The following is a 13,759-nucleotide window of genomic DNA, read 5'->3' as shown; positions in this document are numbered from 1 at the left end:
ATACCCCTTCGCCTTCCCCCTTGTTTTAAAGGGGTAGGCGTAGGCAGGGTCGGACTGGGAACAAATTTCGGCCCTGGCATTTTTCCTCTGGACCAGCCAACTATTGGCCCGACGAATCCACCCCCAAACACGCACACCCACCCGTCCATACCGAACCCCCAATGAAGAAATACTATACACCTAAACACCATGAACACACACCTAAACACACACTTTCACTGTCATTTCACCTTGATCATAGTACAAAACGCGGACCGGCGCCACGAGGGGGCATTCTGATAACATTAAAGACAATTACATATTTTGACAAAATTACAAGTTTAAATGACTATATATATATAAAACATCATGACGTTTATGTCACAGAAATCCTACTTTACAATCACACTGCAGTCATTGTTAAATTATTTCCTTTGCATTTATAATAAACATTTGTATTTATTTAGTGTTTGTTTTTCTGGTTGAAATAAGATATAAATAATCTACAGACTTCAAAAAATATACAAGTTTCCATGTTATTTTATTTGTCTAAAAATAAATGTCTGAGGTTCCTTATGTTAAACAAGAAATTATCTAACCTGAAATAACAGGTGGTTTTAATACAGATGAAAGGTTTCTAAAGAACCATTTATTGATTTATTTAGCTATTTTAATTACAAGTGTTCTAAACTTTTTTTTTAACAGTAATCAGAAATTTTGAGGTAACAACAACAAAAAAAACATTTCCAATGATTTTTCTTCAGAAAACTGCTCTATACATGAGCAGTCCTGTCACACGTTAATGTTTTGTACAGATCAGTGGTTTCTGCACCAATCGGATTGGTCCAATCCATTTTGTAGAGATCAGTGGTTTCTGCCACGAGTCTTCCCTGTTTTGGCCTGACGCATCGTTCTTATTGGACAATGCCAAGGTACATCACAGCTCAGAGTGTCGAAAGTTGGCACACCTCATCTCGACAGAACACCGGCTCTGTGGTATGCAGGAGATCACTTGACCGAGTGTCTATACGTTCAAATAATAATTTTAAAAAATACTGTCATCACGCTTCACACTTAGTCTCTTACAATGGAGCAGCGTAAACAAAAGTAAAGCACAGTTAATTAAGATAAAAGAAACGATTCCAACATTGTATCAGTAGAAGAGCGGAGAGAAGTCCAGGCGCCGAGGACTCAATCCATTCACAGGGACGGGTGCGGCCGCCTGCTCTTCCTGCAATCTGATTGGCCACCCTGTATGCTTCTCCATTGTCATTGGCTGCTGGTCATGTCAATCATTGTGCTTGGTGTTAGTCTCAGTTGTGTGATCAAACGGAAACAAAACTGAAACCTAGAATAAGACTGCACCGTGTATAAAACACTACAGAACTTTTATTTTGACACAAATTCAGGAAGTGGCTCTGCAGCTGCGCCGATTAAATGCTGTAGCTTCACCGATCATGGACTTTCCTCGTGTTGACAGCAGAGCGTGGTTCGAGAACACTGTATATTTCCATAATCTTTATAAATATGGGAGGGCCGGCCCACGCACGTCTAAACGTGCAGCGGCCCACCGGGCAAATGCCCAAAATCACAGATTATCAGTCCGAGCCTGGGCGTAGGGGTAGGGCCAAGGGGAAGGGGTATAAAAGAGAATTGAGATTAGGCCTAAATATCTTGTCTTTGTGGTGTATTAAAAACAACAAAATTTATCAGTTTGAACATTGAATATCTTGTCTTTGTGGTGTATTCAATTGAATATAGGTTGAAAAGGATTTGCAAATCATTGTATTCTGTTTTATTTACATTTTACACAACATCCCAACTTCACTGGAATTGGGGTTGTATTAAAGTCATTTGTATACTAACTCAATTACATTTTTTCCTGCAAATCTGATTGGTTAATAGTGTGAGATTTCAAACCATAAAATATCTCATGAACGTGGCAAAATATTTCACATTTGATGTATTACTCCGCCCCTGACCGCGTTGCTGCGCAGGTGTCAACAATGGCGCTGTCACTTGAGACCAACGATAACGATGCCGAAATGCGTGGATTTGATGGATTTAACTGGATTGATTGATGGCTTTACCACCACCATTCGGAAGATTCAGATGGCTTTCGGTGGCTTTTCAGTTGTGTGACTATCCGAGAAACTGTGGAAGAGGTGAGCATGTCACAACATGTTCTGTGAGACTTCAACACGGTGGCGCTTTTGTTCTGCCACCAGCTTCGTGCCCAAGCCATCGGCATGAATTTCGCTGCAACTCTTTTCATGGCAAAATCTTCTGTCACAGTGGAATATGCCGAAAAAGTGCTGATGTCCACCTCTTCCGCAATTTCTTGGATAGTCACACGACAGTCCCACATCACCATAGCGTTCACTTTGGAATGATCTGGTCATTTCAGCATGTTGATGGCCGCCCGGAGCGCGGCGCGCTCTCCACCGTTGTGCGTCCGTCTTTAAACCGGTTGTACCGCTCCTTAATCTGCGTGATGCCCATAGCATCGTCACCGAAAGCCGTCTGAATAATCCGAATGGTTTCCACCTGGCTGTCGCCCAGTTTCTGGCAAAATTTGATGCAGTCACGCTGCTCCAGTCGTTCCGCCATTTCCACCCATCCTCACACAAAGGCTGCTTACAGGCAAATGACGCAATCGACAGGCATAAAAAAATTCACGCATGCGCACTAAGGTTCAAGATTGGCTCATGCAGCTCATTCGCCTGTGGGCAGTCTTTGAGTGAGGAGTCGCCCACCCTCTCATCGATTTTTTCATTGTTTAGGAATGGCTCAGAGACTGCTGCTTTGTTTGATCAAATTTTTTTCAAAACTGTAAGGCACAACTGAGTAGACACCATTCGATAAATTCAGCTGGTTTTCGGTAAAAAGTTTAACAGCTGATGAGAGATTTTGGTCTGGTAGTGTCGCCGTAAGGACAGCCAACGGTGCCTGACGGCGAGCTGCGCTTCGAGGCGGCAGCGTCTCGCCGTTTCAAGTTGAAAACTTCCACATTTCAGACTCTGTTGACCCAGGAAGTCGTCAGAGAACAGAGAGTCGGCATGAGGAGTTTATTCGGACAGTCCATTGTTAACGGACATTTTGTAATGAAAGAACGTGCGGGCAGAGTCACATGTCGGGCTGGACCCGACCGCGGGGGGTCGCGACAGGAAAAACACCTCCACTGGAAACCTTAACGGGCAAGTTGGAACATGCCCAAGCTGTTAAACAATTTCTCAGTTACTCACTTGTTGAAAGCCATCAAAAGTCACCTGAATTTTACAAATGGTTTTCAACACGGAGGTGTTTTTCCTGTCGCGGCACACACAGATTTGCCGAGTCGTCACGGAAATGACTCGGCGAATTTGCGCGCACGTCTTTCATTACAAAATGTCCTTAAACAGTGGAATGTCCACATAAAGTCCTCACGCCGGCCTCTCTGAAAGGTGCAGTTTTATCACACAGCACAATGCCACAGATGTCGCAAGATTTGAGGGAGCGTGCAATTGGCATGCTGACAGCAGGAATGTCAACCAGAGCTGTTGCTCGTGTATTGAATGTTCATTTCTCTACCATAAGCCGTCTCCAAAGGCGTTTCAGAGAATTTGGCAGTACATCCAACCAGCCTCACAACCGCAGACCACGTGTAACCACACCAGCCCAGGACCTCCACATCCTGCATGTTCACCTCCAAGATCGTCTGAGACCAGCCACTCGGACAGCTGCTGAAACAATCGGTTTGCATAACCAAAGAATTTCTGCACAACTGTCAGAAACCGTCTCAGGGAAGCTCATCTGCATGCTCGTCGTCCTCATTGGGATCTCGACTTGACTCCAGTTCGTCGTCGCAACTTCGCACAGCCATTGAAGAGGACTGGACCAACATTCCACAGGCCACAATTGACAACCTGATCAACTCTATGCGAAGGAGATGTGTTGCACTGCATGAGGCAAATGGTGGTCACACCAGATACTGACTGGTATCTCCCCCCCCCAATAAAACAAAACTGCACCTTTCAGAGTGGCCTTTTATTGTGGACAGTCTAAGGCACACCTGTGCACTAATCATGGTGTCTAATCAGCATCTTGATATGGCACACCTGTGAGGTGGGATGGATTATCTCAGCAAAGGAGAAGTGCTCACTATGTATAACACAGTGACCAAAAATGAAGCATCAAAACTCAGACACTTTGCCCAGAACAGTTGATTTTGGGAGCAGACTGTGGTAAACATTAATAGTGAGCGGCAGTAGTAATTAGAATTAGGAATAATTAGGTCAAGTGACCACACACACACACACACACATTTAATGAAATGGTTAAACGGCTGATTGGAAATGATGAACCTACTCAAAGACAGAGCAAAATATAGTGCGGTATGAAAACATCAATCATGTTTTTAAAAGTAATCTTCAAAATTCCTCACTGTGGAATCAACAGGAAGCAACAGTGCAAGCTCTCAAATTTTAAGTCCAGGCAAAACAAGAAAAACTGTTATAAAAGCTAATAATCAAGAGAATCCACAAAACTGGGTGAGTGTTCAAGTAGCTCAACAGATCACAAATGCATCAACAACTTTATTTTTATAGCACCTACAAGAATCACTGTGAATGCTGGAGACGTCGTCCAACGAGAGTTGAGAAAGGGTGACACCATTGATTCAGTGTGTTGAACGCTTATTTTTCTCCAAACACTGTTGTCTTTGCAACATTAAGACACAGGGGCATTGTGCAATGTCTGAAGAACCTTTCAGCTTAAGATCTTGACCAAGAGTATCTTCACTTAAACAAATGAGGTTTGAAAAGAATGAAAAAAAAAAAAAAGCCAGAGCCAAACAAGCTCAACTGTAAAAGTGAAATTGAGAGCAAAATAAGTAGTAACACTGATGATGTAAGCATGAATGACGAGTCAATTTCAGTTTGTCTGGGTTTTTTTCCAGGATGTGTTTAGTTGAGCAGAGTTCCCAAAACAAGACCACTTTATGTATATCACATATTTTATTATTCCATGAGGAAACTTAACATGCGCTATGTGCAGCCTTAAAAATGAAAAGAAAAAACAAACAAACAGTTGAACATTGAAAACAACTGTATAAGAGATCTGCTTTCTTTCAAATAACCAAAGACTTGAAATTGCAGCTAAACCTAAAGATAGCAGCATTTTTTTTAATATAATGATGTATTTATACAGAGACCTGGAACAGCTCTTCTGGCGCATTTAAGATTTTTATGCTTTGATTGAGGGCACCTTAATGCAGAGTTGTCCACATGTCCACTTTGCTCTGAGAAATGAAAGCTGAAGTCTGGGCCAAACTTGGATCATTTCTAAATTTCCTACAGTTTAGATGAGATGGGGACAGATCTCCAACAGTTTTGTTGCTCTTGTTTTTGTGTCCAATTCCACTCAGCAGATCAGAGCAGACTTTGTCAGCTCTGACTGTGTGCGCCACAGGAGAAAATTAATGAGCATGAAGTATAACAGAAGAAAATCAAGGCACTGTTTTCCAATGTAATGGAAGAAAATTAGTTGAAAAAGGTCATCTTCACCTGTTTGCTTCCATTTTCATGGATTTAGCTGAGCCGACAAAAGTTTAGACAATTTTAGAACCGCAAGTTAAATGTGTGGTTCACAGTTAACCCCTTTCAAATGAACACTTTTTTCTTACTTGTCCCAGAAAAAGGTTGTCCATAAACATTTTTAGCAATTTTAATCCAGTGAGTTACAATGAAATCAATTTGCACTGTCCGAGCAATATCTCTCACTGGCAGTGTCTCACACATTCAACAAATGAGACAAAGAGATTCAATGAAGGCTGAAATAAAAGTGCAAATCAATCAAGTATGAAGGTAATGTCATTTATCTAATGTATACACACACTTCAAGACAACAATTTTGTCTACCGACACCACATAAGCCACCCAGATCTGTCTGAAACACCATGACCCCCCTAAAAGATGATACTACAATGAATTTAAGTATTCACTTATTTACTCAATTTATCACAGTTTCTTTGCTTTTACAAGCACTATTTGCTTTGACAGCCATCATACTCAAGCTTTGGAAATGAAAGAAACTGACAAAATCATCGTAGCCCTCTGGCGCCGACGCCGTCCTATACGACAACTAAGACCAAGCTTTACTAAATTATAAATAACGTTTGAATGATATGAGATAGAAACTTACTTTTTTTTTTGCTGAAAAGTTAACTCCGCGGACTTTCGAGCCAGCCATCAGCCATCTTTGTACTCCTCATAGAAGCTGTGTGATGACGTGTGCAATGCGAGTGTCCAATCGGAATTGGTTCACCGTCACATGGTTTTCCAAAATCCAATCACAGGGCAGATTTACCTCATGTGAAAAGCCAAAGATCGTTTTCGGAAGTGATATGTTACTAGTTGGCCCATTTGAATAGCCCCCTGGGTGCTTCAATGAGTACATACTATTAGTACATACTCAGTGTGTCCTGCGCCATTACGCACAGTGATCAGTGAAAGCAGGAGCACACAGAGAACCTCTGATGACAATCTCACTTGCTCAAATAAAGAGTGTGTAACTATCAGGATTGCTCCACTAGTTTGCATGTGAATGTTACTGGACAACTCTGCTGCTTTCTCTGCATAAAGCACTGTCAATGGAGAACAAAACGCATAGACCATTTTGTATATATTGTTCAAAATGTGCATTTGTGTTTATTGCTTGAACCTTTTTGTCATGCAGTCTCACACACAAGACCTCAAATTACTTTTATAAAGTGTCAAAACAGTTGTTTATTATAGTTTGCTGTGTGTTTTGAATAAATGTGTGTGGAAAATTATTTTTCGCTTTATTTTTTTCCTTGCCCATTTTTGATTGTAAACCTTTATTACACTTATAAAACACAACACAAAATATATATATTCTGAAAGCACAGGTTGTCCTGAAAAAAGAGACATAAAACTTGATTGTGGGATGCAGGGAAAGCTGTTAACAGCAATAATAAAACATTTATGCCAGGTGAGTGAACTGTCCAAAAAATGCCCTCGGACCACAAAGGGTTAAGATACATTTAACTGCAAAACAACGAGACAGGCAAGAGAGAGAGAGACAGAGAAGGAAGAAGTGTCTGCTTTGGCTACAGTTATACAAAATACTTTCTAATGACATCACCGCTGTATAGAATACCGGCCCTGAGGCCCACTGCAATTTGTCGTTGATGTTTACTTCCACTCTCTGCTGTGTAATTTGTGCTAAAGTACATCTTGCATGGCACGCAGGGTGTTTTAACGATGTTTCTTGATGCATGGAAACCTTACCTCTTTAGGTAATGCTGTTAGCTGATTTCTGTCACAGTTTAAGTTGGATAATCTCTTCAGTTTCCCAATACTTCTTGGCAAACTCTGTGACAATAAACCAATAAAGCAACAAATTAAAACTTTACATAAATTTGCATAAAGACTCTTCTTCTTGGTTGTCCGTCGTATCAGACGATGACATCTCTGTTGTGCAGTTCCATAGCTACAGTGGGGCAAAGAAGTATTTAGTCAGCCCCTGATTGTGCAAGTTCTCCGACTTAGAAAGACAAGAGAGGTCTGTAATTTTCATCATAGGTACACTTCAATTATGAGACACAAAATGAGAAAAAAATCCAGGAAATCAAATTGTAGGATTTTTATAGAATTTATTTGTAAATTATGGTAGAAAATAAGTATATGGTCAATAAAAGTTCAACTCAATACACTGTAACATATCCTTTGTTGGCAATGACAGAGATCAAATGTTTCCTGTAAGTCTTCACCAGGTTTGCACACACTGTAGCTGGTATTTTGGCCCATTCCTCCATGCAGATCTCCTCTAGAGCAATGATGTTTTGGGGCTGTTGCTGAGCAACATGGATTTTCAACTCCCAACTCAATTATGAGAGACAAAATGAGAAAAAATCCAGGAAATCAAATTGTAGGATTTTTAAAGAATTTATTTGTAAATTATGGTGGAAAATAAGTATTTGGTCACCCACAAACAAGCAAGATTTCTAGCTCTCACAGACCCATAACTACTTCTTTAAGAAGCTCTTCTGTCCTCCACTCGTTACCTGTATTACTGGCACCTGTTGGAACTTGTTATCTATATAAAAGACACCTGTCCACAGCCTCAAACAGTCAGACTCCAAACTCAACCATGGTCAAGACCAAAGAGCTGTTGAAGGACACCAGGAAAGAACATTGTAGACCTGCACCAGGCTGGGTAGAGTGGATCTACAATAGTCAAGCAGGTTAGTGTGAATAAATTAACTGTGGGAGCAATTGTAAGAAAATGGAAGACATGGAAGACCATTGATAATCTCCCTCAATCTGGGGCTCCATGCAAGATGTCATCCTGTGGGGTCAAAATGATCATGAGAACGATGAACAAAAATCCCAGAACTACACGGAGGGACCTGATGAATGACCTGCAGAGAGCTGGGACCAAAGTAACAAAGGCTACACACTACGCAGAGAGGGACTCAAATCCTGCGGTGCCAGGCGTGTCCCCCTGCTTAAGCCAGTACGTGTCCAGGCCTGTCTGAAGTTTGCCAGAGAGCATATGGATGACCCAGAAGAGGACTGGGAGAATATCATGTGGTCAGATGAAACCAAAATAGAACATTTTGGTAAAAACTCAACTCATTGTGTTTGGAAATAGAAGAATGCTGAGTTGCATCCCAAGAACACCATACATACTGTGATGCATGGGAGTGGAAACATCATGCTTTGGGGCTGTTTTTCTGCAAACGGGACAGGACGACTGATCTGTGTTAAAGGAAGAATGAACAGGGCCATGTATCGTGAGATTTTAAGCCAAAACCTTGTTCCATCAATGAGAGCATTGAAGATGCAACATGGCTGGGTCTTCCAGCATGACAATGATCCCAAACACACCGCTCGGGCAACAAAAAAAGTGGCTCTGTAAAAAGCATTTCAAGGTCCTGGAGTGGCCAAGCCAGTCTCCAGACCTCAACCCCATAGAAAATTTATTGAGGGAGTTGAAAATCCATGTTGCTCAGCAACAGCCCCAAAACATCATTGCTCTAGAGGAGATCTGCATGGAGGAATGAGCCAAAATACCAGCTACAGTGTGTGCAAACCTGGTGAAGACTTACAGGAAATATTTGATCTCTGTCATTGCCAACAAAGGATATGTTACAAAGTATTGAGTTGAACTTTTATTGACCAAATACTTATTTTCCACCATAATTTACAAATAAATTCTATAAAAATCCTACGATGTGATTTCCTGGATTTTTTTCCCCTCATTGTCTGTCATAGTTGAAGTGTACCTATGATGAAAATTACAGACCTCTCTCATCTTTCTAAGTAGGCGAACTTGCACAATCAGGGGCTGACTAAATACTTTTTACCCCACTGTATTTATCTATTGTGTTCTCCGATGTGTTTTAATATCAGACACTGTAAAGTAACAGCAATCTGACCTTCAGTGCTTTATATATTACTAGTTCTAATTGTCTTTCTTGTGTCATGTTGAGAGGTACCTATAAACCATTAGAAGTGGGTGTGCATTTAATCACCATTTGACATGTAGGTTTTTAATCACAGTCACCAGTGGGTCAAACGCCACACAGCTCAATGAACATCTTGAATTACAACAAATATAATGACAACTTAGCAAATGTTACAGACATAATGCCAACGTAAATCTACCTGTAACTCGTTCTCCGTGAGCACCAGTTCAGTGAGACTTTCACAGCCGCCAATGCTGTCTGGAAGATGAGTAAGTCTATTTTGGTCAGCTTTCAAAATAGAAAGTTTTTGTAGATTTCCTGCAGATAAAATAACAATTGGAAACACTGAATTGATGCTGATTAGCTAGAAGGTGAAATATACACAATTCTAAGAAACCCTGTAAAAAGTCAATTGCTTTAGCACCACCGGGGTAGTGTCAGCAGTGTTGCCATCTGGGACATCTGGCTGTAGAGCCAGGGCATGGATCGACACATGTCTACACGACCCGAGGGAGGCAAACTCTTAATGAATAAAATTTTTCCGTGCATAGCATTAAAACTCGTCACCAGGTTATGCAACCAACAGAACACACTGAAGTGCACTCGTCTACCCATAGAGTGTCTCAGCTTCACAAACAAACAAAGCTTGCCGCCATCTTCAATTTGTGCACACACTGGCTGACAATCCTTAATGTACATATTTGTTAGTGCTCAGTTTGATCTCTGTGGAAGCCCCAGCATAAACAAATACATACTTATGTTGAAGCAGGGACAGTGGAATTAATGTGCGGCATGTACTGTCGTGTTCAGAATAATAGTAGTGCTATGTAACTAAAAAGATTAATCCAGGTTTTGAATACATTTCTTATTGTAACATGGGAAACAAGGTACCAGTAGATTCAGTAGATTCTCACAAATCCAACAAGACCAAGCATTCATGATACGCACACTCTTAAGGCTATGAAATTGGGCTATTAGTAAAAAAGGGGGTGTTCACAATAATAGTAGCATCTGCTGTCGACGCTACAAACTCAAAACTATGTTCAAAACTGCTTTTTCAGCAATCCTGTGAATCACTAAACTAGTATTTAGTTGTATAACCACAGTTTCTCATGATTTCTTCACATCTGAGGGATAAATCTTGTTGGTTTGGAACCAAGGTTTTGCTCCTTTACTAGTGTGCTTGGGTTCATTGTCTTGTTGAAACACCCATTTCAAGGGCATGTCCTCTTCAGCATAAGGCAACATGACCTCTTCAAGTATTTTGACATATCCAAACTGATCTATGATACCTGGTATGCAATATATAGGCCCAACACCATAGTAGGAGAAACATGCCCTATCATGATGCTTACACACACCATGCTTCACTGTCTTCACTGTGAACTGTGGCTTGAATTCAGAGTTTGGGGGTCGTCTCACAAACTGTCTGCAGCCCTTGGACCCAAAAAGAGCAATTTTACTCTCATCAGTCCACAAACTATTCCTCCATTTCTTTTTAGGGCAGTTGATGTGTTCTTTGGCAAATTGTAACCTCTTCTGCACGTCTTTATTTAACAGAGGGACTTTGCGGGGGATTCTTGCAAATAAATTAGCTTCACACAGGTGTCTTCTAACTGTCACAGCACTTATAGGTAACTCCAGACTGTCTTTGATCATCCTGGAGCTGATCAATGGGTTAGCCTTTGCCATTCTGGTTATTCTTCTATCCATTTGATGGTTGTTTTCCCGTTTAGTCCACGCATGTTTTTTTTTTTTTGGTTTTTTTTTGTCCATTTTAAAGCATTGGAGATCATTGTAGATGAACAGCCTAATTTTTTGCACCTGCGTATAAGTTTTCCCCTCTCCAATCAACTTTTTTAATCAAACTACGCTGTTCTTCTGAACAATGTCTTGAACGTCCCATTTTCCTCAGGCTTTCAAAGAGAAAAGCATGTTCAACAGGTGCTGGCTTCATCCTTAAATACGGGACACCTGAATCACACCTGTTTGTTCCACAAAATTGACGAACTCACTGACTGAATGCTACACTACTATTATTGTGAACATCCCCTTTTCTACTTTTTTTTTTACTAATAGCCCAATTTCATAGCCTTAAGAGTGTGCATATCATGAATGCTTGGTCTTGTTGGATTTGTGAGATTCTACTGAATCTACTGGTACCTTGTTTCCCATGTAACAAGAAGAAATATACTCAAAACCTGGATTAATCTTTTTAGTCACATAGCACTACTATTATTCTGAACACTACTGTATTTGCACACACGTTTGTGAGACTGGCTGGGGGTGCACGGCATCATGCCAGTTGGTCAAAAAATCATCCAACTGCCAAACTCTACTAAGCAGCTGCTGATTGTGCTCGTGAACACAATACACTTACCAATACTTTCAGGTAGAGCATCAATCAGGTTCTGAGACACCAGCAGATCAGTGAGCAACATCAAGTTCCCCAACTCCTCTGGAAGTCGCTCCAGTTTGTTTTCTGATACATCCAAACATAATAGGCTTTTCATACTGCCTACCTCCTAAAGTTCAAAGGACAGATCTGTCATCAATAAAATCCAACCAATAATAATATGTTAGCAATTACAACACTGAGCACTGATAAAAGTGACCCAAGGGACAATCATTTGGTATGAATAACATTTAAGCATTTGTTCTTAGACTTGAATTAAGTACAGTATAGACAATCACTTGTATAACTTTGAGGTTTGGTCACTGCAGGCTTCAAGGGATATTACACACTTTCTGAAATACAAGTACATTGGAATATAAGTCATGCCTTTCTTTTTGTATCATCAGCTCTTTAATTTAGAATGTTTATGCATTCTTGTAGTGTACTGATATTACTGGCATTTATTCTTTTATTATTGGAGTTTATTTTGTGTAGTGCTTTGATTCCTGGGAGAGACAAATATAAAGTTATTGTTATTGATTATATTATAGGGACCCTTCTCAGGATTCCTTGTCAAGGCCATCTAATCTCTGTACTTACAAAGCGAGAACTGTATTCGGGTACTCAACGGTACGTCTGACTCGTTTCTGGTGGGGGATGGCCTCCACCTGGGCTAATCCTTGTCACCAATCTTGTTTGTGATATTCATGGACAGGGCATCGAGATGTAGTTGGGTGGAGGAGGGTCTTCAGTTTGGTGGGCTCAGGGCCTCATCACTGCTTTTTGCAGATGATGTGGTCCTGTTGAATTCATTGGCCTCTGACCTCCAGTACTCACTGGGACAGTTGGCAGACAAGTGTGGAGTGGCTGGGATGAGGATCAGCACCTCTCATCTGAGGCCATGGTTCTCAGCAGGAAACCAATGGATTGCCTACACCAGGTAGGTAATAAGGTCTTGCCCCAGGGGAAGGAGTTCAAGTTCCTTGAGTGAGGGGATAATGGAGTGTGAGACTGGCCGGAGAATTGGCACAACAGGGACAGCAGTGCATTCACTTTACCATACCGTTGTGACAAAAAGGGAGCAAAAGGTGAAGCTCTCGATATACCGGTCAATCTTCGTTTCTACTCTCACCTATGTTCATGACCGAAAGAACTAGATACAGGTACAGCCTCCTGGGTGCCTTCCTAGGGAGGTGTTCCAGACATGTCCATCTGGGAGTAAGCCCCAGGGAAGACCCAGGACTAGGTGGAGAGATTATATTTCCACACTGGCCTGGGACCACCTCAGGATCCCCCAATCAGAGGTGGTTAATGTGGCCCAGGAAAGGGAATAATATATATATATATATATATATATATATATATATATATATAGACATCCTCTCTACTTTTAAGATTAGGCTTAAAACTTTCCTTTTTGCTAAAGCTTATAGTTAGGGCTGGATCAGGTGACCCTGAACCATCCCTTAGTTATGCTGCTATAGACTTAGACTGCTGGGGGGTTCCCATGATGCACTGAGTGTTTCTTTCTCTTTTTGCTCTGTATGCACCACTCTGCATTTAATCATTAGTGATTGATCTCTGCTCCCCTCCACAGCATGTCTTTTTCCTGGTTCTCTCCCTCAGCCCCAACCAGTCCCAGCAGAAGACTGCCCCTCCCTGAGCCTGGTTCTGCTGGAGGTTTCTTCCTGTTAAAAGGGAGTTTTGCCTTCCCACTGTTGCCAAGTGCTTGCTCACAGGGGGTCGTTTTGACCGTTGGGGTTTTTCCGTAATTATTGTATGGCCTTGCCTTACACTATAGAGCGCCTTGGGGCAACTGTTTGTTGTGATTTGGTGCTATATAAATAAAACTGATTAGATAGATAGATATAGAGATAGATAGATAGAGATAGAGAGAGATAGAGAGAGATAGA

General features: G+C 41.2%; 1 protein-coding gene across 1 annotated transcript in view; it reads right to left on the bottom strand.

The window, feature by feature from the left end:
* The window catches only part of lrrc1 (leucine rich repeat containing 1), a 90,618-nt gene that overhangs the window by 16,915 nt on the left and 59,944 nt on the right, over positions 1 to 13,759 (bottom strand). The window contains exons 6-8 of the mRNA XM_034184374.1: positions 11,832 to 11,976; positions 9,651 to 9,769; positions 7,269 to 7,352 (exon numbers count right to left, since the gene is read on the bottom strand). Of these exons, the coding sequence (XP_034040265.1) occupies positions 7,269 to 7,352; positions 9,651 to 9,769; positions 11,832 to 11,976 (348 nt within the window). The remainder of the gene's footprint in view (positions 1 to 7,268; positions 7,353 to 9,650; positions 9,770 to 11,831; positions 11,977 to 13,759) is intronic.

This window comes from Thalassophryne amazonica, chromosome 13, assembly GCF_902500255.1.
Source record: "Thalassophryne amazonica chromosome 13, fThaAma1.1, whole genome shotgun sequence".
Taxonomy (NCBI): domain Eukaryota; kingdom Metazoa; phylum Chordata; class Actinopteri; order Batrachoidiformes; family Batrachoididae; genus Thalassophryne; species Thalassophryne amazonica.
This window is presented reverse-complemented; position numbering and strand designations above follow the sequence as displayed.